Source organism: Podarcis filfolensis (genome assembly GCF_964270895.1).
Source record: "Podarcis filfolensis genome assembly, chromosome: 3".
In the NCBI taxonomy this organism is placed as follows: Eukaryota; Metazoa; Chordata; class Lepidosauria; order Squamata; family Lacertidae; genus Podarcis; species Podarcis filfolensis.
In genome coordinates this window covers 106572493-106600115 of record NC_139606.1, presented here as the reverse complement: position 1 = coordinate 106600115, position 27623 = coordinate 106572493, and the positions used below count along the sequence as shown (strand labels likewise).

Sequence of the window (27623 nt, the reverse complement as noted above, 5' to 3'; positions counted from 1 at the left end):
CCCGGCTTCTGTGAATCCAAGATGTCCCTCTCAAAGCGGGACAATTGGCTGGTATGTCATTGTTCCCACCATCCTAGACAGTGAGTGGGATTCAGCATCAAGCAATGATGGATGCTTTATCTGTACAAGTGTTTCAGCTTCCCAGAGGGAATGTGCCATCTCCTCCAGACTTGCTATGTTCTGGAGGTTTTCCTGACACCCACCCACACCCACCACAAGAACTTATTTCAGGAGGGGGGAAGTGTTAATACTTGGGCAGGGCTTCCACTGACAGGACTCATTAGCACCAAAAGCTGCCAAACGTGCTTCTGGGCGCAGTGTCCTCCAGAAGCAATAGAGGCAGCTCCTTGAGTATGCACTGGCTGAAGAATTTGTAGTGCTTCCTTTCACCTAGATTGCCCTCTTGAACAAAACAGTCAGGATATCCCACCTACTCAGGGCACTGTTGGGATACGTCCGGGGAGACGGGGGCATTTGGCAGGCCCCCAGCTGGCTCCAGCCACCGGCCGTCAGCCGGGCGAACTCCGGTTCTCGGAACAGCATCAATCAGCGACTCGAGCCTCCGAACCCTTTGGAGACTGAGCACGCTCTTATCAGCAGATTGAATAAATCTCCACAATGGAAGTGGCGGACAGAGACATGTGTAGGCATTATTTACAGGCGTTTATTCAGCATAGCTCAGGAACAAAGGAAAAAGCATGTCTGCTTCCCTTCGTGTCCAAGCAAACAGCAGTACAGCAAAAGCAATATACAACGGAAGTTCCCAGCAGACTGTGCTGGAAGTAAACAGACATGTGACATACAATAACTTCACATATCTGTTCCTCTTAAGGCGGAACAGAACATCAATATCCTAACAGGCACTAGCGCCCTCAGTGGTGCTTTATTTGCATGAAGCCATTTGGGGCCAAATGAGGGAGAGACTCCAACAGGCAAGGCCTCCTTCCACATGCCTTGCCCCACTCTCTGCTTCTCAATGTGTATTGTATTATGTACTGTGGCTTGCCGTTGTTTTATTGATTATAGTTTAGATATTATTGTAACTGTTGAGTGAATTTCTGTTTAACTTTTATATGTAGATATTATTTTATACTATTCTAATGATTTTTGAATGTTACTTTTTTGATGGAGGTTGCCTATTTTAAAGTTATGTTTTATTATCACATTTTTGTATTGCATTAGATTGTTATAAAATGTACATTTTTTGTTTCTTCAGCTTGTAAACCGCCTTCAGTATTGTAAGATGGAAAGGCGGTATACAAATTAAAAATGATGATGAATGATGAAATGTGCTGGCCTCCTGAAGCGAGGTCCTTCAGCATAGTTAACTGGCTGCCTTTGATCTAAGGACATTTGGATTCCCGAGGGCCTGTTCTCTCCTGTGCAAGTGTGATTCACTTAATGTTTACCCAACGCTGGGTATTTGGCATCCGAAGGCTTGGACGGTTGTTGTTGGCATCTGTCGGTCTCGAGGGACAGTGGAGTGCGTCTCCAGGGGTGAAGTCAGAGCACTGTGCTAGCAGCACCAAAGTGACCTCACCAGGGTGCAAGCCTGGGCAGTGTGTATGGAGGTCCTGGGCTGCCCAGACAACAAGACTCCCCTCTCAGCCTCGTTGAAGTGGTCCAAAAGAAAGCAGAGCAAGACGTTTGGCACCAGCTTGGCTGCAGGAGTTGCCTAAATGGCATGAGCGGACTTCACTGAAAAATACTGTAGTTGTTTTGGTAACAACGGAAATTAGAAGTCTCCGTTGGACAAGGTCTTTTTGATGGATCATTCATATGTGGCTATCACACAGTCAACGCTTGAGGAATATGCATGGGATAGTTAGCATTCTGGTGTACCTATTCTTGTTCAGTTACCAGAAAAGTTACTACGTTAAGGTGCGGCAGCATAAAAGAGAAAAAGGGCAGTGGCAACTTTGCCCCACCTTGCTGTTTGGCAGTTGCTAAATGGACTTTGCCTACAGCCGTTGAGTTTCCTTTTATACACCCGACACTGCAGGCTTTATTGTATTGGCTTGGGTGGAAGGCACTTTTTATGAGCTATGGTGCATGCATATATCATAAGAGCTGTCCCACCCACTATACGACAATGAACTGCTCAGTTCTCAGAAAATGAGAAGAATCTGCACCAAGCATTGAGCAAGCATTGGCTGATTTAACTCACAAACTGTATTTTGCTGTTGCCAGACCTGGATGCATGCTTGCACAAGAAAAAAAAAAATCTAAACCTTCAGGAAACCCCATATTCTGGACAAAGGGAAACTTGGAAAAATAGGTGATAAATTATTACAAAGTCTGTAGTATGCAGGCTGGTGTGTGTGTGTGTAGGTGTGTAGTTTATTGTGAACTTACCTGATGTGTTTGCAGAGTTGGGCATGGAGCAGTTTTGCAAAGAAAGGTGTTTTGATTTGCCTTTTTAATGGCACAGTGCCTTCTTTGTCTTTAACGTGTAGTTAAAAACAAATTCAGCAAGAAAGCTTTTTCTGGCATGAAGAGGAAACAATAGGGAAGAGGAGGAGGTTTCCTCTCCTACGTTTTTTGCTTGTCCCAGTGTTAAAGACAAGCCTTGCTAAAAAAAGGGGGGGTTGGTACTTGCACAAACCAAGCACTTGTTCCTTCCCCCACCCCTTATTTTATTAGAAATTTCTAGCCACAAAAGCATCATCATGCCTTTAAGATCTTTTGTAAGCTTTAAAATTGGTATCCATGTTGGCAAATCTTCCAAACACTCTGTCCCAGCTCCTGCCAACCTAGCAGTTTGAAAGCACACCAGTGCAAGTAGATAAATAGGTACTGCTGTGGCAGGCAGGTAAACGGTGTTTCCGTGCGCTCTGGCTTCCGTCGTGGTGTTCTGTTGCACCAGAAGTGGTTTAGTCATGCTGGCCACATGACCCGGAAAGCTGTCTGTGGACAAACACCGGCTTCCTCGGCCTGAAAGCGAGATGAGTGCCGCAATCCCACAGTCGCCTTTGACGGAAGTTAACTGTCCAGGGGTCCTTTACCTTTACCTTTTTTATATCCATAATACAGTACAAAAAGAACAAGAAGCTTTAATGAGCCATCAAGGACACTGAAGATCCCTTCTCTGTCTTGCCTGCTATCATCTTTTAAAACCATGGACAAGACTGATTCAACTTGCAATCCAAACCCCTGATCCACTACATTAGGAAGGGAATTGGATGGGCAGGTTCCCCACCACCACTGCCACACCCAAAACAGTTCAACTGCTTCCATTATTCTCCAGCTTTCTAAAGGGGTAGGCAGAAGTACTGCCACAGCAGGATTCCTATTGAGGTAGCCAGTGGAATGTTCTAACACAGTGTTCCAGGGGTGAGGAAGGCTAGTGGCCAAGCTGGGCCAGAACCCACGGATCCTGAGCTGGTGCCACTGCTGTCATTTGAGCAGTGTTTTACCTGCCTTCCACTGCAGGGGTGCAGTGCAACAGTGGCTCCACCACTCTGTCACAAGCCTTGGTTCCCTCCAGGTGCTTTGGATTGCACAGGTAACTCTTGGCCAATGCAGCTGCGGCTTGTGGAGTTTACATCCTGCCCCCAAAAGCCACTTAGAAGGACAAACATTCTGCCTGTCTTGCGGGTACTAAAGGCACAGGAGTGTTGTCAAAGGAAAAGTGGCAATGCTGCCTCTAGCTTGGGAAACGTGAAATTGCTTTGTGTAGAAACTCTTTTTCAGAAGGGGAAGTTGAGTTCCGGGTGGTGACTCATGAGTCACAGAAGTCTGGCTGAATTTCCCAGGGGAATCACAGAGGAGGAGGTCCCTGGGAGCCTCTCTGTTTGCGGGAAGCTCACTAGTGCCACATATTGAGTAACTATTGTTCTTAGCAATTGGATGCATAAAGTGCGCATTCCAAAAGGCAAGAAAACAAGAGCGCTGCTGGATCAGAGCAAAGGTCCATATAGGTGGACTGCAATCCTACTTACGCACACTATAGATGCCAATAAAACTGCCAATATCACAAGACTTTCCTAAATATCCTTAGCACAAAATTTGCCTTTATTTTTTACAGTGCTACTGGCTCAGCATTTTCACTGAGCTATCTACTGTGCTCCAAATATCCTTTTCCTGGTTAGTCACAATTAGCTCACGCCCCATCAAGGAATGCTTAGATTAGAATTCTGTTTACCCCAGTGACTTCACTTTACACTTTCTGACTTACATCAAACCACAAATCCCTGGAGGAATAGATTGTTTGGCTTGTGCTGTCAACATTGCTCTAATACAAACCATAACAATTAATCGCAAATCCTCTGGATATATACTTTTCTTTTCTTGCAGTGTAATCTTGAACAAACATCTGAACCCTGTTCAACATTTTGCTCCCCTAACCTAATGCCTTCATCTGCCTCAACTGCAGCAAAACTTGTCTCTCAGGTATCAGTCTCTACAGCCACAGCAGCTGCGATAACTCTCCAACGGTTTGACTTCAACCCCGAAGGCGCAATCCTCCATTGTTTCCTGAGACAGACGGATGCCAACCAGTCTTTAGAATAGAGGTGATTGTACGTGCTTAATGATCATTTGCTGTCTGCATATTTGCAGCACTTGTATCTTCTGTTTTCATGTCCATGTAATAAACTGAACTTTACTGCTTCCTGTTGTGACATATACTTGATCTGGGTATACGTATAAGGGTTAAAGGTAAGCACACATTTTTATCAAAAGCACTGTGACTCCATGCAAAAGGTTCCTTTCTTCTAACGGCTGTACACTGAATTCATGCATGTGACAGACAAGCATGGGGGCTGAGATGCACATCTCTTAACAATACTTTCTGTCACAGCACTCAAAAGGTGTATTGCACATGGGTATCTCAAAAATACATGGCAGAATGCACAGGAATCATTTAGCAAAACACAAATTGAAAATCCATACATGTGGAATTTCCTGACAGGTAGTTCCGATTCCAATGGGTAGCTTAGAAAGTGAGCCGCAAGCCTCCTACAAAATCTAATTTTAAATTGTCTCGTAACAAACTGCTGGAAACATGTTCATGCACACTCCGAAGCCAGACCTCTCTACAGCCAAGGAGAGCAGCATGCTTTCTCCTATTGCAATGAGCCAGCGTTCTTTGCCCGACAAAGCCGTTTCGCCTACCATAGAAACTTACTGCAGCTACATTATCAATAATTAATCCCAATGGAGGATGAACCACGAAGGAGCAGCTGACTGCAAAGTGTGGCGTTTGCTTTCTTGCTGCGATGATTGAAGAGGAACAGAGTTGTCTAAGCTAGGCCTGAGAGACATCTTAAGGGACTGCCAAATGCAGAAATCACAAAGAGTAAGACTAGTTATTTCTCAAGTTTCTAATACTTGGCGCACTATTGCTTTTTCTGGATTAAAAATAGAGATACTATATGAACGAGAAATAGTATTCTATTTTCTCCGTTGGTTTTCAGAGCAGATGGGGTCCTTGAAATTTCAGGACAGGACAAGTATAGACCGCTATCATTCTGGCCTCCCTTTTTAACCAGCTAGCAAAGGCTTAGGCATGGAACTTAATACCACAATTCATCCCCTTTCACTATGTCCAGAACCTAAATGGATTAGGCCCTGAACATTTGGAGATAACTTTCGCACACTTACTCTGAATAGACTGAGCTACCGATTAACTACCTTTTCAAAAAAGAAAACCGGATGTAAGGTAGGACCTAGAAACTCCCCTGAAATAATTGTACACTATGCTTATGAGTTTCAAGTACACTGGGGCTGTATGCTGTTGAAATGTAGATACCAAAATATCTGAAAATTTACTAACTTAGTTCAGAAAAGAACTTGCATAAAGAGGTATTTTTTTAATATGATCACAACAGCAAAACCTTTATATGCTAAATAAAAGATATATGGAATACCCCAGCTTAGAGACAGGCTTGTTAAGTTATAGAATTCAGCAATTATCAATAAACTAAAATAGGTGTCTTTTGGGTAAAGGTAGGCAGCAGCAGAGTTGAGCAGGAATGATAATTTTAAAGAAAATACTGGAATACCAAGTGTAGTTTATGGTAATCCATTTTCTTTAATAAAATTTGAAGGTAATAATGGGCTGGATCCAGATTATGTTAATTGGACCTTAGATCCCATTAGAATCAATGACAAATTAATCACTAAATTAGTTCCCACTGATTTCAATGGGACATATAAGCAACTTAACTCCATATGGATCCCACCCAGGGTTTATTATTTTTGAACTTTTAAAAAAATGCCAAATTATTTCCCTGATGGGTGTGTTTTTTTTATACTCACAAAATCCCAGGAAGTTCCAAGGCAAGACTTCCCCCTTGTAGAAGCCAAATTATTTCTTTCTCATGCAGGATTTGTATTTCTACCCACCACGTGCCTACAAATTTAGTGCCCTGTACAGGGACGCGGGTGGCGCTGTGGGTTAAACCACAGAGCCTAGGACTTGCCGATCAGGTCGGCGGTTCGAATCCCCGCGACGGGGTGAGCTCCCGTTGCTCGGTCCCTGCTCCTGCCAACCTAGCAGTTTGAAAGCACGTCAAAGTGCAAGTAGATAAATAGGTACTGCTCTGGTGGGAAGGTAAACGGCGTTTCCGTGCGCTGCTCTGGTTCGCCAGAAGCGGCTTAGTCATGCTGGCCACATGACCCGGAAGCTGAACGCCGGCTCCCTCGGCCAATAAAGCGAGATGAGCGCCGCAACCCCAGAGTCGGTCACGACTGGACCTAATGGTCAGGGGTCCCTTTACCTTTACAGATTTACTAGCTGCAGAATTCCAATCCATGTGTTTCCAAAGTGGCAATCTGTTTGCAACACATTGCATGCTAGTGCCCTAACATGGGAGGAAAAATATCAGTAAGACCAAACCAATCAGTGGCTTTAACTTGTAAAGACCTGCACAGCTTGGCTTAGGATAAGGGTCTCTCAAGGACCACCTGCAAATGTCTTGAGAAAATCTGGCAAAGCTGTTCTCCAGTTTCCTCTTCCTGGTGTACAGAGGTGGGTAATATAACTGGGGGACTGAACCTTTTCTGTGGTGGCGTTTCCTAGATGCTTATGCCTGGTGCCTCCATTCACGAGTTTTCAGTATGGGACAAAAATTGTTTTATTTGACAAGGTATAATTTGATGCCCTTGTTAAGCTTTTGTTGTCTTGAAGTTTTGGGTTTTAGCTGAATGTTTATTTGCTACTGCCACTTTTTAGTTTTGTTCTTATCTCGCTAGTTTATTATGTTTAGCTTTATGTTCATAATTATCCAGTAAATTTCACAATCACTTTTTTAAAAAGGAAAGACAAGATATACATAATTAAGATACTGTACTACAATTATTGGATGATTTAATCATTTAATCTGTTGTTTCCATTGACAAATTATAATAAAGATTTTTAACATTTGTTTGCGTTATTTGAAATGCTGCCCAGATGTAACTCAGTAAGCCAGCAAAGCATTGGTTGGTTTTACTCTTAAAAACCTTACGCATATTAAATTCTTCTGACAAAATCTTGACATCTTAAAAAAACACCCCTGAACTACCCAAATAATAATAAAAGCACTTAACTTTATGAGTCAAAAACGTAAGATAAAATAAAATAAAATATGCTTTAAGTAACAAAATATCAGTTCCTTGTGTGCTTCAAAAAATTATTTCAATCATACAATTTATACATTTGAGTCAACCTTATGTTTATTACTATATGAGTGCAGTTTTCAGTCAAATCCATAAGAGAAATAAAGGCCTCAACGGATAGCTTGTACACCAGTCAGGTACAGGGTTTAAAGGCTTTTTCCTACATTGCAATCTAATGACATGAAAGCATTCCTATGACTGAAAAGTTTGTGTTAGTGATCAAATAATCTGTGCAGAGACAAAATAAGACTCTGGAACAAGCTTCTTCTAAGTCAGTTGTATCTATTTACCATTCGGAGGATACATTTTCAAGTTTAGAGAGCCACACAGGAGTGATCTCATGTCTTTAAAATTACCCATGCAGAAAACAGCGGACAGAAAATAGAATTATACCTGTAATTTATTTGCTTATTAATACATCTATAAATGATAGTTTTTATAATATGCATGCTTAGAAAAACATGCTTATAAGACAAATCCAAGTTGGAAGCAAATGCATGCAAGACATCATTTTGGACTAGCAAGTAAAGCCCAAGGATGTAATTCCAGTATGTTATTTGAAGTGCAGACAGAATTATGTACATCTTTCACTAGTGGAAGCAGCTTCTAAAGAGCATTATTAGATGTAGCAACTTTTGTTTTCATGAGGTAATTTTGTGTTTATGTGTAAGTACGTAAAGATACCAAAGATTGTATACAACTCACCAAGAACTTCTACACAAGGCCCACCAATTCAAATGGGAGTTGCACAAAACAATAGTGGATTGGGTTCACCGGTTTTATCGCATGGCATGCTTAATGTAAGAAACGCTCAAACTTTATTCCCTGCAAATTACTTAGGGCCTACAGTGCTCATGACTGACTGCAATTTCATTCTTCTTCCTGGGCCATTTGCCCTTCTAGAGGAACTCAAGACAACAGCGGCAGTGCTTTTGGCTGAGAGAATTAGACGTCCTCAAGGTTCAGTCTGCAAATAAAGGGAGACCGGAAGGAGCCCAAATAGAGATGTCCATCATGTTCATGTGCTTCACTTATGTACGTTGCCACCATTCCATTCGGATCATGGAAGCTTCTTCTGTAGGATCCGGTATCACTTAGTTCTAGAAGGAGGCTGTACTTGGGCACAAATTTTATCACCATTTCTTGACTGAGCAGCTGGGGGAAGAAAGTATTCATTTTAGGGATAACCACCTCTGTCATAAGCATTATGAGTACACTGAACAGTCAGTTAAAATATGTTAACCAATTCAGATTTAAAACCCCAGAACGTTCAAAGAGTATCAACCATCCAAAAGCTCTTTGAAGCACAATTTATTTTGGGGCAGAGTTAAGCATATGCTCAAGTATCTTGACTAAATCAGCCTTCCCCAACCTGGTGCCCACGACCCAGATGTTTTAGATGACTTCTCCGCCATTCTTGACCATTGACCACGCTGGCTGGGGCTGACGGGAGCCGTAGTCCAAGGCTTTTGGAGGGCACTAGGTTGGGTAAGGGTGCACTAAATCAATGGGGAGTGTTAAAGCTTGCCTAAACTTTGCCCAAATTAAGCTCCTCATGATGGGTGGTTTTTTGTTTTTTTAAGAACTGCTAATGTAAGCATTTTAATCTTAAAGCATTTTTAATTTACTGTCTATCTGAGTGAATGTTGCAGTTTTAGTGCTTTTTAATTTGTTGCATCCGTTTTATGCTTTGTTCTGCTACGTAAAAATAAAAACTACTTTTATGTTTCAGAAACTTGTGAACCACCCAGGGAACGTAAATTTATGTTGAAGCTGTGGGATATAAATATTGATGCACTTCAATCTTCGCACCAGTGCTGGCAGCTGGGACACTTGTTGGACTGCTAAGAGGAATGAAGAACATCAGCCCTCGTAACTTCCATTTGCCAGCACTACCAAAAGGGAGGGAGGACTTCACAGGTGCCTACCACAGTCATTGCCTCTCAAAGTTCTAGGGGTTGGAGTGGTTTTAATACCATCTGCCTAAAGCAGGAACAAATGCTTGACTAGGAAAAAGACTCTCAAGGGGGGAAAGAATCTGTCCCCCAGAACTCCCTTTTGCTGCCACCATCTTTGAGACAGCACAACAAAGAGTCACACAATTTAAACATTTGATTGATATTGCCTGGTATTCTGGCTCTATCATTGTGAGGGCAATATGATCTGTCCATAAATCGGCTATTTCAAATCACTTTAATATTAATATACTGCTTTTAAATCATGTCTTTTTTTTAAATGAACCAACTGGCTCTCAAGGTAGATTATGCAATTTATCATCAAAACAGAATTTGTTTTACCTTAAATATTATTCTTTTAATCCATGGTTTTTCAGATAAGAAATCCAACATGGAAAATCCAGGATTGGACCGAATAGCTGACATAGCCACCCAATAACCTCCAGAGCTGCTTGGACGTATGTTATCTGGAAAGCCGGGCATATTTTCAATAAACATGTCTTCTCCACCTTTCATTAGGCCAGATACGTAGTATCTGCAAAATTAAAGTGCATTAATATATTACAAGATAATAGCACATGTCAAGGAGGAACCACAGAAACCAACAAGTGCTTCCCAGGAGGAGGAAGAGCCAATAAAAGACCTACTACATCACAAGTGGGCAAAATTCGTCAGAGCAAGTGAGTCTGCAGTTTGCATAGTAAAAGCAGTCAGTTCGCTTGCAGAGCACAGTATTTAGAAAAGCCTCTTCAACAAGGATGATCAACAAACTTTGCATCGAATATATTCCTAAAAAGATAGGTAAAGGTAAAGGGACCCCTGACCATTAGGTCCAGTTGTGGCCGACTCTGGGGTTGTGGTGCTCATCTCGCTTTATTGGCCGAGGGAGCCGGCGTGCAGCTTCCGGGTCATGTGGCCAGCATGACTAAGCCGCTTCTGGCGAACCAGAGCCAGAGCAGCACACGGAAACGCCGTTTACCTTCTCGCCGGAGCGGTACCTATTTATCTACTTGCACTTTGATGTGCTTTTGAACTGCTAGGTTGGCAGGAGCAGGGACTGAGCAACAGGAGCTCACCCCATTGCGGGGATTCGAACCGCCGACCTTCTGATTGGCAAGTCCTAGGCTCTGTGGTTTAGACCACAGCACCACCCGCATCCCTAAAAAGATAGCTGGGCTTAAAACACTTGGCTAATGCTGTTGGTGCAAACTTTAATGTATAGCCACCTTGGGAGGCATCTCACATACCTTCGTATTCTTGCCATAGTTGTTTCGGCCACCAACACAAAGTCTTCAGCAGGTGAGAGCTGGACTCCATTTGGAAATCGGAGACCTCCCATTAAGACTTTCACTTCCTTTGTGACAGTGTCATATTCAAGCAAGCTGAGGGCAAAACCATTAACACAGTCATTAATTTTTAAATTCATTTGTCATAAAGATACTTGCAAACTGATACATAACCATGTAGACGATAACAGAACCAATACAAGGAGCACATATGTGAAGGAGACCCACGTCAGAAGGGGTCACAAGCAGAGCAGTATTATAGTCCAGTTTCCTAGAGATTTCAATACTCACAGGCTCATTTTTCTGTGAACCTACATGTTTCTTAGTAGCTTCATTCACACATTTGCTTGTAACGCCGTATTTTTATTGGCTTGGTTTCCACGCAACTCTAAGCATAGTTTATTTTGAACTATGGTTTAACACAAACAAGCAGCCTGCTGGTGCAGGATCCTCAAAAGTCTCACCACTCCTGTCTGGGCCGTGCTTGAAAGACACTAACCACAGCACTGGCTTACAGGTATGCATTAGTAGGAGCACAATGAACCTAAACTCCAGCTCAAGGGTGGGGCTGCTCATTCAGTTAAGCTATTACTATTACCTTTAATTAAGAATTAGCACATTGGGTAAGAGAAAATTCCACACCAGGCAGTCCCAGCCATGCTACAGACCAGAAACTCACTAAGCCACCCAGTCGTACTGCTCTGTCAAAATTCTGCTTTCGCAACAGGCATCAAAACACTGCAAGGATTTTCCCCAGTTGGGACTTACCGTCCATCATCGGAAGCCTCCATGATTAATAAGGAATAGTCTTTTCTGTGCCATTTACTACTGGAGTCAGTAAAGTAGATTTTCCTTCCGTCTCGCGTCAGTGTAAGATCATTCACAAAGGACATGTTTTTTCCTTCAATGGGAATCTTGGAGGACACAAGTGGTTTCACTTCACCTGATCACAGAAAGGAGGACTTGGTTAACGCCTTGCTTTCCTACATGCTTTACGTTTAGAGTAGTTAATAACTTTCCAATGATAAGAGCTTTCCTTATGCATCAAAATGGCAGATAGAAAATAATTTACAAATATTTTCATTTACTTTGGCTAAGGAAGAGAAATCTGTGTTTGCACATAAGAAATGTTTTTTGTTCTTAAAATGAACAGCTTGCATTTCAAGGTGTGCTTTTGTCTTATGTTATTTAAAGTAGACAGATCCATCGGGCTGAGACTTTCCCAACTCCCTTCTTGCTGTACTGAAACTTTGCTTTAAACAGCCACCTTTTCCTGAGTGTTTCCTTCTCTCTGCTTGCTCTGCTTAAACCTCTGCCATTGTTTAAAACTGTCATTTTCCTCTTGTGTATGAGAGGAAAAGGATGCAGAGCCATGGAATATTACATAGTCCTTTCACACAACTTGTTTCCTTCCCAGTATTAGGGGTTGTTTTCAGCATGATTTCCCAGATTCAACATAGTAATTTAGAACATGTATTTTATTAGCAAGCAAACATTCATGTATGTACAACATTCATCAGCAGATAATCTTCACTAACGGAACAAGATGACAGGATTGCTCATCTTAAAACAGTGACATATATCATCATGGTGTGTGGGCAAACGGCTGTAGAATAGGAAGGAGACGTGAAAATGGGGGTGATCTGTATGCAAAGAGGAGTTGGAAAAGGAAGTGAAGGGGAAAGGGGGGGTGCAAAGAGTTGCCAAAAAGGAGTAGGAGGCATGGGAATGAGATTTAAGAAGAAAGCAGGGAAATGAAAGCATCTGAAGAATAGGAGAGCATGGTGACTTCACAAGGAAGACAAAAGAAATGCCAGGCCAAAGCAAACATGAACAGGAAAAACATGAGTGCAAGTTTACCTGAGACAGGATTGATTTCAAAGAGTCCATAGTATGCATCTGCCACAAAAAGGGTGTTCTCTGGTCCAACTCTGATTCCAAGAGGTCTCCCACATGTGGTTTCATCTTCTCTGGTTCCTTTTAAGACACATTTCCAGCAAGTTAACAGCAGCAGTTTTTATACAAAGATTTCTATACTGCTTCAGGAAAAAATGCCATTACTTCAGAATTTAATCCAAAAACAAATATTCAGCAAAACATTACTGATATCAACACCATTTTATGCTGACAAAATTCCAAAATGGTATCTTTAGTGGTCTGTTGCAGGAAACAACAATGCACCTTGCAGACTATTGAGATTTTTCTGGGCAACATTAAATTGTGCTAGTGCAAGGATTAGCATGAACACAACAAGACTTTCGCCCCTCCCCTCCTCCTGTGCGCGCCCTGTGCTATCCCTAAATCTGCTCCAGAGGGTGGGGGAACTCCCAGAACAGATTTAGGAGCACACAAGAGGAAGAGAATGTTTACTTACGCAAGGATAAATCCTTGCACTGATGGAACTATTTGTTTAGTGCTATGCTGCATGCAACCCTTTGTACAAGATCCAACTTCCCCTTCCTTTCCTCCCACTTCTGCCCCCCCCCCCAGCAAACAGGGAAATTCCCTCTTGCACAAGTAGGCTGACACTTCAATGTCACCCTAACGTATTTATTGTGCCATAAGATTTCATGACAACTACCAACAAGAGGGATCGCTGCACAGCAATCCCTCTTGCTGTTCTGGCTTCTGGGATAGCTGCGCAGCCTGCATTCGCTCCATAAGACGCACACACATTTCCCCTTACTTTTTAGGAGGAAAAAAGTGAGTCTTATAGAGCAAAAATAGTTGCCTTATAATAAATGTGATGTATAATCTCTTCTAGTAGTGGATTTTTATTGCATTTGTTTTTGTTGCCACTTTTAGGACAAGTTATTCTTTTTGCATACAGAATGAAGATGTAGCCAAAGCAGCAAATGTTTAAAACTTTTACGTTCACAGTGCCCTCTACTGGCTGTTCCAAAAAAGGAAACCAACACAAGCAAAGCTAGATATTCATTCTGCAAGTTACCAACAAGCAGTACTGAACAACAGTCAGTCTCTTTCTTGCCCCTTACTGACTTCACATGGCACAACTTGTGAAAAACATAGCCTGTGGTAAGTGAAGTCATTTCCTTTTTCCAAAATACATTTCTCTTCCACTGTTCTATGTAGGAAAACACTTCCAGTCAGAACAATGCAGAGTTGCCTCTCTCAACTTTAACAAGCTAAAGCCAATCACTCCAAAAAGTTGGACCACTGCTATCCTATATTCTCTTGAGCACCTGTGTGTTTGAAGGGGATAATCTGAGTATAAGTTATTGGACTGTGTTCTATAACAAAATAAATGGATGGAAGCATTAGAGAAAAAGAAAAGCTACACAGAATTTTTTTAAAAGAAAAAATCGAAGGATAGATGTTAAGGAAATGTGATCCTACAAGTAATGGTGCAAATCTGGATGCTGCAATGAGGCTTCTCATTCTCCACGTGCAATTTCAGATGTTGTAGTTCCCCATTTTTCATGTGCAATTTTAGATGTAGTTCCTCTATTTTTCTATAGTATTAAGCTAAGCTAAAGTCAAGATGGCATGCTGTGCAGTATGAGAGGCATGTTATCCATATTATATTGAGATACTGACAGTGCCTGGATGCTATATGATTGAAATAAAAATTGAAATACTTTATTGTCACTTGTACAACTTGTATACAGTGAGATTACAAGAGCACCCCCCACTCAGCTCTCTTAGTCTTAATTCCCCTCGTTTACTGACGCACACCCACCAAACCCGAAAGTCAGTTGCCCTGTTGTTATCTTTTCATTCAGCAGCCTAACAGCCCATGGATAGAAGCTGTTCTTTACCCTGTTGGTGCGACTAATCATGCTTCTATATCTTCTGCCTGATATCCCCAAGTGTAGCCAAACACCACCAGTCCAGGCTTCCCATAAGCTACTGGGCCCATTTATAAACTCCTGAACAGCTTAGGACTACTTGATGGCCTTTCCCAGAAGGTCCCAACCTGTCCAATGAGACAGGCAGGAGACTGGCTGGTGGTACAAGCAATGGGTGCTGTGCATTTGGCAGTGACATGGCAGGGATTTTAATGTATTTTTTCCTTTTAGTAGTTTAATTTTTTTATACAGCATTGTACTAATTGGATGAAGGTTGGTTTGGAAATAAATAATTTCTTTTGAAGGTTGCCCGAATATAGCTGTGGCAGTTTGGTAGCTTGCAATAAGGGAATCTGTATATTCTTTCATTGGTAGCCATGAATCTGGAAAGCATTGATTTCCCAAGACCTTGCTGCATTCTCCCTTTCATTTGCAGAACCTTGTGACACATGGACCTTTACAAATCTGCTCCGCTTAACCACTGCATGGTCAGTTTCCTGCTCCGAACATCCTCTCTGTTGCTGTCCCATGTCAAACTCAGCTAGGGTATTTTCAACCAAAGCCATTATCTGGCAATCAGGGCTACAGTTGAGCAGTTAGCTAGAATCATTGGCATGAAGGTTAAAAGAAGCACAAAAAGAGAACCATCAGGAAGTGTTGATACAGTTGCACAGATAAAAAAATAACAAATGTTAGCAAGCGCTGAATTACTGACCGTTACTCCAAAGTGTTAGCAATATGTTTTTATTCCACAGGGGCATTCCTGCCTTCACACTTTCAAGTCAATTATTGGCACAGTTCTCAGACCAAGCCTGTATAATAAGGCCTATGAAACTATATAACAAAAATAACCTGCCTAAAATGCACTGTGAAGAACATTATGAAATATAGCTATTTTTCCATTTAGGAAAAGAAAAATCCTTAGTGCACCTTAAAATGAGTTAGATAATATTCGAGCAAATGACTTAGCAAAGCTTAGAATGTTGACAGCACAATCACTATACAATTCAGACCAAAATGCAATAGCAGCAATAAAAGACGTGGTTCCTCTAACTTACCACAGGGGCCATGTCCAAGTCGGGCTAATGTGTGTATTTCGCCATTTTCAATCTTTAGAATTTTTCCATCCGCTGTACCAGTGAACAACACATCTAAGAGAGACAAATTGTAAGATAAGCTTTTTATGAATTCTGGAAACTGGAAGTACTGTATGAATTGTACATTATTCCTTCATAAAAAAAGCTCATGACCTTTAAATATTAAAACTAAAGTCAGCCTCAAATCATGTCCACAGTAGCAGTCATCTGTGGCTCAAAGCCATATGAACACACTCCAGTCAGCACCTGACTCATAAACAACAGGACTCCAAATACATAACCTTTTGTAGGGATAACTTAGATCCTTTATATTGAGATACAATACTTGTTCAATTTTTACTTTCTTTAATGTTGGTATCTCTTGGATTTCTTGCCATCAGTGGATTTTTGTAGCTCTGGTGCCTCCTATTCACCAATTAAGGTTCCAGTAGAAAGGGAAAGCATTGCTTGTTTTCATCTTCCATAATCCAAGCTAATAGATGGCTTTTTATTTTGATGCATTTCCCATTAGTCAGAGTAATCAGAGATTGACCAGCCTTTAACTGTAACACTGGGACAACCTTGTGCATTCATGGTTATTTTCTTATTTCTAAATTTTGACATTCTCGGTAGTGTCCTGTTTTTGGTAGTATGTGTGTTTGGTTACATTTTCTGCAATTTATACGTTTGCTGTTTATTATTTTGATTATCAACTGTGAATAAATGGCATTGCCTGTGAATATATAGTGATTCTTGCCATTTGCTTCCTGGAAAGTTACAGAGGCCATGTTGGATCAGAAAAAAAAGGACCTCTAGCCCGCATCTTGTTTCCCAGTGAGCAGCCAGATGCTGCTAGGAAGACCATAAGCAGGACATGAAGGCAATAGCCCTGTTCCATTGTTGCTCCTCAGCAACCACTGAGACACTTAGCCACTTACTAGAGCAGGGACATCCAGGCACCTTGAGTATTAGACCCTGAGAACACCAGGTGGGGACCCAAGGTACACTAGCTCTCTGGATGTAGAAGATCAGCTCTCCCTAGCTCTTTCACGTATCCCACAACACAACAGCTACAGAAACCACACCACTGTTACAACTTAGAGAGTGTCAAATCTTCTAACATGACATGCTCTTTCACTGTGTGCTTTATATAATTGAAGATTTGATTATTTCAGAAATCAATTGCACAGTCGTTTGGATCAATAACAGAAGATCAATGGTTACACCAAGAGTTACCAACATGACTTATGGAGTAGTTATTACTATAAAGCAAGCTTCCTCAAACTCGGTCCTCCAGATGTTTTTGGCCTACAACTCCCATGATCCCTAGCTAGCAAGACCAGTGGTCAGGGATGATGGGAATCGTAGTCTCAAAACATCTGGAGGACCGAGTTTGAGGAAGCCTACTATAAAGTATTTGGGGAAAAGAACAGAGCAAGAGAAAAAGTGATTTTTTGCTAGGCTCAGAAGGTCTCATGTTTGACTCAAGATCCAAGCATTAAGATCCTTCACAGTTTAGCATGCAGACGTTATTGTGCTTACCGCCAATGTTTGCAATAGATTCTGGTCCAACAAGCTGATTTTCAAATAGCCTTTCTGCTTGTCGGAGCTTGAAGTTTGGCTCTAATGCGCCAGTGAGGAGAGGAGGTTCTTTGAAGCTAGGAGAGGGGGGAAAGGAGAAGCAATTTCATCAGTGGACTGAAAGAAAAGGGCAGGCAGCCAAACAATTTTGGAAGATTCTGGATACAGATAAACCTAGTTTTCCTTTCTACCTTGGGCACTAAAAGGCAGGTGAGGCTGGACATGAGTTTCAAACACAGTCTGCTTATACTGCATACGGAAGTCTGATCAAAGTATATACTGTGTACATAAAATGCATCAACATAAGATCCAAAACGTTACAATATCTTAATAGAAAGTTTAAACTATAGTTTAACATAACATGCAAAATAAGCCAGCATCAAGCCAACACACTCGAGATGGAAAAGCCACAGAGAGCCCTGCAGATCTCTTTTAATGCAAAATAGGGGGAAAAACCCAGGGCATTTGCAAGATCAGCATGATGGACACTATCACAAGGACATACAATGGACCACCTATTGGGGGAAATTCCACTCTTACATCTTTTATACTAGTTTCCTATTCTGGTTTGGTGTCAAATGAACAAACACCAATTGTTCAAATGGCAATGATTTCAGTTTTAAAGCACTTTTCAACATTGTACTCATTTCCAACGTTGAAGCATTTCAATACTGCATATTTGTAACTCAATATTTCCACAGCTTTTCTGAAACAATTCTCTAATACAAGTTAAAATGCTTCTTAATGAAGACTTGCTTTTATGGAACACCTTACAGATCACTTCAAAATACACACCGTGATTACTTTGGCCAATAAGATGTAGTCATCCAGAGAAATGATCATACCACCAGGTGTTCAGTAACACTACAGAACAGCTTAGGAAAAAATCTTACCTAAATGAAATAGTAGCCATTTCCCTGTTCTAGATCTGCTTAGCGCTTAAAAACTTTTTTCATCTCAAAAAGATAAAGTATTTATTCTGATATATGTATGGCTCCTCATAAGAAAGTTATATGGATGGCCTACATTATATAAGCAAAGAACATAATTGAAACACAGTGGTACCTCGGGTTACAGACGCTTCAGGTTACATACGCTTCAGGTTACAGACTCTGCTAACCCAGAAATAGTACCTCGCGTTAAGAACTTTGCTTCAGGATGGGAACAGAAATCGTGCTCCGGCGGCGCGGCAGCAGCAGGAGGCCCCATTAGCTAAAGTGGTGCTTTAGGTTAAGAACGGACCTCCAGAACGAATTAAGTACTTAACCCGAGGTACCGCTGTATAATGCAAAAAGCAGAAGCATTAAGCGGGAGGGAGAAACTGCATAAATACTATAAAACAGAACTTGTCACACCATCCCCCCCCCCCGTTTCAAATATAAAATAAAAAAGGACCCAGGAGGCAGGGTGCCAAAGGCAGCAGGGAGTCATAATGATACATAACTTACAACAACCATGTTTGACTTAGTTTCACCCCCCCAAAAAAAGCCTTTGCCAATTTTTCTCTGAGCTTTCAAAGTCTAATGTGTAATCAAACATTTGTTTGCACTTGCTTCTCCAACATACCTTTCTTTGTGTGTTTGTGGCAGCATTTAACGCTCAGCAGGTTTGGGTGCTTTTGACCAACGGGCAGCTTCCTCTTTCTACAAAGGTTTGTTCAACATACCACCACTGCATAACCTGTCACAAGAACAAGTCTAGTCTCCCATGCCTAACTGTCTGAAACTCTCTCACATTATCACGTGAATGTAAGCTGCATTCCTGTAAAGCTGTGACTCAGGTGTTCACCTGGGCCCAAGTTTTCATGCGTGACTATTCTGATGAGCACCGTACACTTTTTGGCACCTGCTAAAAATATTCCTTTTTAGAAAATCCCACCCAGATGCTTAGAAAGTTGAGGTAATTTTAATCTGTTTTAGTATTTTAACTTTTGTATGTCTTAAAGTAAGGTTGTCTTGATTTTTCTGTTTTATCTTTTGTAAACCACTTCATTTTTAAAAATAATACAGTGCTGAATAAATTTTATGAAAAATAATAATAAAGTAAGTCAAATTTATTATGGCAAAAGATTTCTGGGCAACAGCACACTTCCTCAGATGCATGGAAGCGTTATCCTGAGTTTTAGGGGTGTGTACAAATTCACATGCAAGCATTTGTATGAGTTCCCTTAAGTCATGTGGAGGCACCCCTAAGAAAGGGTTAAACTGTTCCATAAACCAGGTGCCACTACTGAAAAAGCCTTCTCCCTGGTGGTGAAAATATGAACGGTGGCATCCAACCAAGCCGTACTCAAGAGTAGATCCACTGAAATAAAATGAATTTAGTCAGTCATGACTAACTTGTCACTGATTTCAGTAGATCTACTCCAAATACGGTTTAAATATATATCATCCAAACATATGTTCATTCTCAAAACCAATGCAGTAAAGCTTTAGTACTAACACCTGGCAAGACTGAAATGAGAATTGAATAGTCTCATTCCAACAATATGGGATTTTATCAATCTGGAGTGTTCTCCTTGTTCTGAAATCTTTCCCAAATGAGAGATGTCAACTTTTGGGTGCTCTCAGAGCCTCCAAAGTACAATTTCCTTCAAAGACTTCTTGGTGAACTCCTGGCTTGAGGTACAAGAGAACTGGGACTCTTATCATTAAGCTCTCTCCGTGGGTACCATACAAATATCCTTCTTCCTTCCCTCAATATTCCTAAATATTCCTAAAAATGTGCTGAACCCACATTTGGCTTCATGTTTGCAGAGACCCTAGATGCAGAGGGACCATAGGCTCATTTTAGCTGGGCAATCTGCACAACCCATGAACAAGGTATACTTATTGTGTTGGATCAAGTCCATGTAGGCACCTTTGCAAACATGTACGCAAGACAGGTGCGGAGCAGACACACCAAGGGGAGTTGACACAATTCCCATAGTGCTAAACAAATGAATAACCAACTCTAGCCAGATGAGAACACTTGCCAAAGTAGTCCTATTGTGCTTGAAGATCCTCTTATTTGCTTGTAGTCTTAAAGGATGCACTGTTCGTTTCGCTTCAAAAATCAATTTTCCATCTTCCTTATTATATTTGATTGCATTTATTTAAAAAATACATACAGCAACTGTTATTCATTTCTAAGAACTGAACTGAGACAGCAAATGTGAAATTTGTTGAGATACCAAAAGCAATCCAGATTTCAATACGTCTTTCAATATCAGAATACTGTATATCTTAGCAGGCTGCACAGTCCTGTGTATACTAAACATCACAGTTTAATCAGGTCTTACCCTAATAATAGCTGCATTCTGAAGCAAAAAAAGTAAACTTACCAGCGATAAAAAAAATCCTAATGAAGTATTCAGTTAAACACTTAAATTACATGCTACATTCTGATATCATACATACTTTGCAACTCACCTTATAGGCTGAGGGTCTATTGGACACTCCAGAAGAATTATTGCTCCAAATAAGGGAATAATTAGCGATACAGCCAAAGTCATGAAAGTCACACGGAATACTTTGTTGCTGTAAGTACTGTAACAAAAATACAAAGAGTAGAAACTTAAATTGAAGCTCTGCACAATTTTAAACAATGATCACCAGTGTGTTAGTGTAAATCTGTACCAGCGATTTCAGGCCAAGATTATAATATTTTATGAATGTGTAACTAGCAATACATCAATGTATGCCTAGTTTTTCCACATAAGCATGTTGTATGAACTCAATGATTACGTTATTCCACTAACGAAAGGGGAATCACTAGTCAAATGAAGAAAAAACTCCAAATATCCTTTTCAAACCCATTACAATTTACCAATGATGTTACAGTTGAGCTATACATTCAGAATATCACAAAAGGACATCTCAGGAACGTACCATTGCAAAATGCAGATGTAAGATTACACATCCAAATGCTTCCTCATGTAGAAAAGCTCCCTGCACATGGAAATCATGTCTAAGAAGATTCTAGCCTACCCTTCTTCCCATTCTGTTAGTTATCCACAAGCAAGAATTTAAACATTTAGAGTTCATAATTAATATCCCACCTGCATTCTTAACAGTATAGTCCCAAGGAAGGATATAGCTTGTGATGCAGAAAGCTCAGGCAGCAGAAAGGGAGGGAAATCATCTCCTCTTTCTACTTCTCTCTTAACTGCAGAGATTTGTGTTTACTTGAACCTTTGCAGCTTATGCAAAGAATATTTGTGGAGGGTATGTGGGAACAGGGGATTTGCCAATGGAGAACAGGTAAGTGGATTTAAGAACTCTGCATGTTAAATGTGACTGGTACTTTCCAGTATGTGTTAGAAGCTGCCCAGAGTGGTTGGAGCAACCCAGCTAGATGGGTGGGGTATAAATAATAAAATTATTGAATATTATTATTATTATTATTATTATTATTATTATTATGTGTTTGAGGTAGTATCCACAATGCATGAATCTGACAGTTTAAATCCAAACCTTTTTATAGCCGCAAGAGAGATTAAGGGTAAGTAAGTGGGAGAAACAGAACTGAAGTTCTGTGGATGAAACCAGCTTAAGATTTTACTTTCTCAGGGTAAAGGTTGCATTTCTAACCCTTAGCAAGCTTTTTAATCACCATGATTTGTGAAAGGAAAACGAAGCAAAGAAAACTTGAAATCTCATTTTCTGTACCATTTCTCTTCGGTTATCTACAAAGATAGATACTGGAGTACATTTGGATACATGAAGGCCTTTGTTATTAACAAATACAGCATGGTGTCATTCATAAATCAAGGACAAAAACTCTAAGAGGAATGTTATGCAGCATTTTTTTCTCTGATCAGCACATAAATGACTTTTTTTAAACAACTGGGAAGGGATAAGACAGGCTTAAAGGCCCTAGGAGCTGGCAAGGTCTGAACATCAACATTTCATCAAAGAAGGGAAGAAATGCTGAACATGGATAAAAATGAATTGTGCTGCTCAAAAACCTATTCATATACTTCTTTTTCATTTAACATGTCTAATTTGAAGACCACCAGCAACACAGAATTTGGTAAAGAAATTCAGCGATAGGAAATATGCCAAAAGGACAGATAACAAACACCAGCCAACAGGCCCGACTGAAATAAATGGAATTACTTATTGGTAGACAGGCAAAAAGAATTCCCCGTTAAATAATTAAAATAAAATTCAGTTTCTCAAAGTGCAGTTTTGATGACACCAACATGCAGCCTTCTTCCCAGTATAGAAATTCTGGAACAGCTGGATTTGGCAATATCGTATTAGTTACACCTGAGAACTATTGTCGAAAGAGTTCTGCCCCACCCCAAACATGCAAGATTGCAATAGGTCTGTGTGACTCAAGAGCTTACTACCAGACCCTGAAGCGCTGGAAGTTTATTGTTTTTGTTACATGTTTCTGCAATGTAGAAAGTATCCTACCTAAGTAATTTCTCTCCCAAATTTCTCTTTCCCAGATTTGGTGCGAAGGTAACATGTAGATTATAAACTGTTTTTCACACACACCAGATCAAGGATAGATACAATCACTGAAAAGAACAACAAATTCAAGCAGGTTTACCCAAGAGGTTTACCCAACATTATGTCCCAAGGAGATGTGACATAATTATCCCTTTTTCTCTTCCATAGATTACCTCCAGGTACAGGTGTACAATGGAAACATGTGTTTACTGGAAGGTGAATCAGATATGTTAGCCATTGGGAAATAGGGAAATACTCCTCCAAGGAAGCATAAATGTAATTACAGTATTCTGCAGTCCAAATGCAAACAGAAATATGAACAGAGCGCTGGGTTTGCATGTACAGTCATAGCTCGTGTTGCGTTAGGTTCATGTTGCGTCTTTTCAGCTTGCGAAAGCGGCAACTGGGTGCTTGATTGTGCCACACACATGCGCAGAAGAGGTCTCTAGTTGCAGACTTTTTGGGGTGCTAACAGCACCCCGGAACAGATCATGTCCGCAACTAGAGGTACCACTGTAATGTCAAACCAAAGTTAGAAGAAACCAAGGCTCATAAGTCAGCAAAAATCAAGGCTTCACATGATAGTTTGTTGGCAGTAAAGAAACCAGAGTTTATTAACCATTGTTTAATAAACCATGATTGAAGTGTTAAGTGCAAACCAGGCTGTTCTTTCCAGTGGCTAGTGCATCATTTAGACTCACTAAGCCATCCCCCAAACCACACAGTAAGTCACATTAAGAACACAGTAAGAATAAGCAAACATACTCAGAAATGTACTTATGAAGGGGCTTGCCATGGATACTATTGCCATGATTGCCACGACTATTAGCATTTTTGAGTCATACCCTCGTATTTCAGCTGCTCACACAAATCCACCAAACTATCACTTATCTGAATTTACTATTTGAACAATGTTGTCACCAGATAACTCCATATACTTCCAGAGCTTGAAGATTTCGCCATGCTGCAAAGATGACTGAACTCTCCCCTAGTTAACCCTTGTCCTCTCTACATAATGCTTCCTTTGCAAATGAGCCTAACAGGCTTCAATGCTGGAACCAATTTTCAACACCAGAGTTCTGACCAGGGCATTTTATACAGAGAGTTTAATAAAAGAAGAGTTATTATTTGTATTGCATTTATATACCACTTTTTTCTTCAATGAGCTCAAGTAAGCATACATGCTTCTCCCCCTCCTCATTTAAACTCCACAACAACCCTGTGAAGCAGGCTAGGCTGAGTGAGTGACTGGCCCAGTGAACTTCATGGTTGTGGCGGGAGCAGCAATTCAACCCTGATCTCCTATGTCCCAGTCTGACACACTAACCACTGCGCCACACTGGATCTCACATTTCATGTCCATGTGCAGCACTCCCCAATTTCCATAACTAGTTACCACACATTTGGGATTTAGAAAGGTTTTGACTTAGGTCTCTCTTCTGGGTTTTTTTAATTACTGCCATTTCATTGCCTTTATTGCAGAATTGTTCTTTTTGTTTATACAACCCGGAGCACGTTTGACACTTTACAGCCTTGTATAATGGGTGGGCGGGGGAGAGCTGGATCCCTCCTTCCCAAGCACTTTTCGATCTACATTTTGGTAGGTTAGAAATGAATGCCCAAAATTTTTTTGAGTGTAGCATACGAACAAAGCTAATAAAGTCCACATGTTGGTTTTTATGGTAGCTATATTGTGATCACAGAAGGGGCCCCGCGCGTGTGTATTTACTGTGGGGAGGCAGAAGAAAGCGATGTAAACAGCAGGGCCAAAATACAATGCAATACGAGAGACACAATACACCGTGTTTGTGTTACATGCCTTGGCAGCACTGAGAGAGAGAAAAGAATCAATTTATTATTATTATTAATTATTATTATATACGAATAAATGCCAGCAGATGAGAGGCCTTCCAAAAAGGCTTGAGCCCAGGAGCATCTCGTTGCAGAATTACGCGGCCCTCCTCTCCTTCCACCCTGCCCTAGGCAAGGAGGCACCTCAGCCTCTCCCCTCCCGCCCCAAAGCACCCTCGGCCAGGCAAGACCCACTCCTTAAACCCGGGGTCAGGGGAGGAGGCCGAGGGGGAATGCCGCCTCACGCCGCCCACCCAACCCAGCTGCTCCCTCAAGGGCCGAGGCGGGGACTCGCTTTCCGGCCCCCTCGCGCCCAGGCGGACCCGCGGAGGAACAGCAGGAAGGCACCCCTTTCCCTCAGGGACAGGCAAGCGGGCGCCCACGAGGTCACCTCCCTGAGAAGCCGGCCGACGCCCCTCACGCACCTGCCATCCTTGGTCTCCTGAGCCGTGTTGTCCTCGGTGATGACCTGAGGGCGGATAGGGCGCCGCTGCCTCAGGCCTTCCGCCTCACTCATGTTGCCCCCGTCGCCCCTCGGCGTGACTGAGGAGAAGCGCGCTTGCCCGCCGCCGCAGAACAAGCTCTCCACGCAGCGCCAAGAGGAGGCGCCGCTCCGCCCCGGAGCTCCGCCCCCGCCTCCATGCTTGCCCAACGGCCGCCAGGCTGGGGCCCCGCAGGCCCCTCCCCCAACATACCCGCCCAACGGCTGCCAGAGCCACGCCTCCTCGTAACGGCCGCCCCGCCGAAGCCCCGCCCACTCGGCTATGCCCGCCCAACGGCGACCCAACGGCCCCGCCGAAGCCTCACGCCGCCGCCCAGGGTAGACCAATCGGCGGCAGCCAGCTCTGAAGCCACTTCCCCCGTGACCAGAGAGCCGAATGGGCCGCCCTCAGCTTCCACGAAGCCAGCGCCTCGTCGCTCTTCGGGCAATGACTGGCTGAGGCGTTTCAGTGGATCGACTTTCTCTCTCTCTCTCTGACACACATACGCGCTTGACGCTTCATGATACCCAGCTCCCGCCCACACTACGCGACTGAACGTTGGTAAGCCCGTCCCCGCCCACACCACGCCCCTCTCCCTACGCCTGCCCAATCGGTGTCACAGTTGCTTAGGGGGCGGAGTCAAAGGCGTATATCTTTCCCCGCGAGGAAAATGGAACGTAGAACGTCATTGCATTAGGAACGGGCAGTTGCAATGTGTTTAAATGTTCATATTGGTTTGTTTCTGTTCTTATTATGTATTTTGTTTTTCTGTTTTGTATTTTTATGTCATGAAACGCCCTGTGATCTTTGGATGAAGGGTGGTGTACAAATGTAACAATCATGATGATGATGATAATGATGATGATAATAATAATAATAATAATAATAATAATAATAATATAATATAAACAGGTGGTTTGGGAGGGAATAACCTCTGGAGTTTACTGTACCTGAGTAAGTTGGGTATCTGAGCCCAAAGAATCAGTGGGTGCTTGTGCAACATCAGAAATAGAAATATTCACACATCGTCAGGGAAACATTTCAAGCTACCAGGACGCTGCCTGAATTACATTTCATCAAATAAATTCAGCTTACGAGAGTTTTGAGTAGAGACAGGTTCTGCATCAATACAGATGTAACTCAGCTTTGTTAAGTTGAGCGCTGCTGCAATTGTAAATGGTATATATTACCAGTGCTTTTTTCTGGGGGGATGCAGGGGGATGCATTTGTTGTTTAGTCGTTTAGTCGTGTCCGACTCTTTGTGACCCCCATGGACCAGAGCATGCCAGGCACTCCTGTCTTCCACTGCCTCCCGCAGTTTGGTCAGACTCATGTTTGGAGCTTCGAGAACACTGTCCAACCATCTCGTCCTCTGTTGTCCCCTTCTCCTTGTGCCCTCCATCTTTCCCAACATCACGGTCTTTTCCAGGGAGTCTTCTCTTCTCATGAGGTGGCCAAAGTATTGGAGCCTCAGCTTCACGATCTGTCCTTTCAGTGAGCACTCGGGGCTAATTTCCTTAAGAATGGATGCGTTTGATCTTCTTGCAGTCCATGGGACTCTCAAGAGTCTCCTCCAGCACCATAATTCAACAGCATAAATTCTTTGGCGATCAGCCTTCTTTATGGTCCAGCTCTCACTTCCATACATCACTACCGGGAAAACCATGGCTTTAACTATACGGACCTTTGTTGGCAAGGTGATGTCTACTTTTTAAGATGCTGTCTAGGTTTGCCATCGCCTTTCTCCCAAGGCTTGGGATTCATCCAGCCCAGCCTTTCACATGATGAATTCTGCATATAAGTTAAATAAGCAGGGAGACAATATACAGCCTTGCTGTACTCCTTTCCCAATTTTGAACCAATCAGTTGTTCCATATCCAGTTTTAACTGTAGCTTCTTGTCCCACATAGAGATTTCTCAGGAGACAGATGAGGTGATCAGGCACTCCCATTTCTTTAAGAACTTGCCATAGTTTGCTGTGGTCGACACAGTCAAAGGCTTTTGCATAGTCAATGAAGCAGAAGTAGATGTCTTTCTGGAACTCTCTAGCTTTCTCCATAATCCAGCGCATGTTTGCAATTTGGTCTCTGGTTCCTCTGCCCCTTCGAAATCCAGCTTGCACTTCTGGGAGTTCTCGGTCCACATACTGCTTAAGCCTGCCTTTTAGAATTTTAAGCATAACCTTGCTAGCGTGTGAAATGAGTGCAATTGTGCGGTAGTTGGAGCATTCTTTGGCACTGCCCTTCTTTGGGATTGGGATGTAGACTGATCTTCTCCAATCCTCTGGCCACTGCTGAGTTTTCCAAATTTGCTGGCATATTGAGTGTAGCACCTTAACAGCATCATCGTTTAAAATTTTAAATAGTTCAGCTGGAATATCATCACTTCCACTGGCCTTGTTATTAGCAGTGCTTTCTAAGGCCCATTTGACTTCACTCTCCAGGATGTCTGGCTCAAGGTCAGCAACCACACTACCTGGGGTGTACGGTATGCATTCCCCTGAACATTTTGTGAATCTAAGTTTTGCCTCATTGAGGGGC

At 42.0% G+C, this 27623-nt stretch overlaps 1 protein-coding gene and 1 long non-coding RNA gene across 6 annotated transcripts in view; one reads left to right on the top strand and one right to left on the bottom strand.

Annotated features, from left to right (window-relative positions):
• The window catches only part of LOC310758825, a 33957-nt gene extending 28308 nt beyond the window's left edge, over nt 1-5649 (top strand). For 3 of the 5 annotated variants that reach the window (XR_014545968.1, XR_014545969.1, XR_014545972.1), the window contains exons 4-5: nt 1217-2278; nt 4297-5649. This is a non-coding gene — a long non-coding RNA (uncharacterized lncRNA). The remainder of the gene's footprint in view (nt 1-1216; nt 2279-4296) is intronic. The other 2 variants (XR_014545971.1, XR_014545970.1) reach the window with 2 other exon arrangements.
• Nucleotides 5650-7300: 1651 nt separating this feature from the next.
• APMAP (adipocyte plasma membrane associated protein) lies at nt 7301-25641 on the bottom strand. The gene is made up of 9 exons (XM_083605409.1): nt 25027-25641; nt 20720-20836; nt 17271-17386; nt 15711-15803; nt 12704-12820; nt 11612-11786; nt 10805-10939; nt 9900-10092; nt 7301-8757 (listed from the first exon to the last, which is right to left on the bottom strand). The coding sequence occupies exons 1-9, from the start codon at nt 25116-25118 to the stop codon at nt 8548-8550; spliced, it is 1248 nt and encodes a 415-aa protein (XP_083461535.1). The 5' UTR covers nt 25119-25641; the 3' UTR covers nt 7301-8547.
• Between the last annotated feature and the right edge of the window lie 1982 nt (nt 25642-27623).

Bases quoted from the DNA above. Each gene is read 5' to 3' on its own strand.
- APMAP (XM_083605409.1), bottom strand. From the start codon at position 25,118: ATGAGTGAGGCGGAAGGCCTGAGGCAGCGGCGCCCTATCCGCCCTCAG. The intron at 12,821-15,710 runs GTAAGTTAGAGG...GTGTCTTAAAAG, and splicing joins ACTTGGACATGGCCCCTGTG to GAACCAGAGAAGATGAAACC. The intron at 10,940-11,611 runs GTAAGTCCCAAC...TTTTGCCCTCAG, and splicing joins GAGGCTTCCGATGATGGACG to CTTGCTTGAATATGACACTG.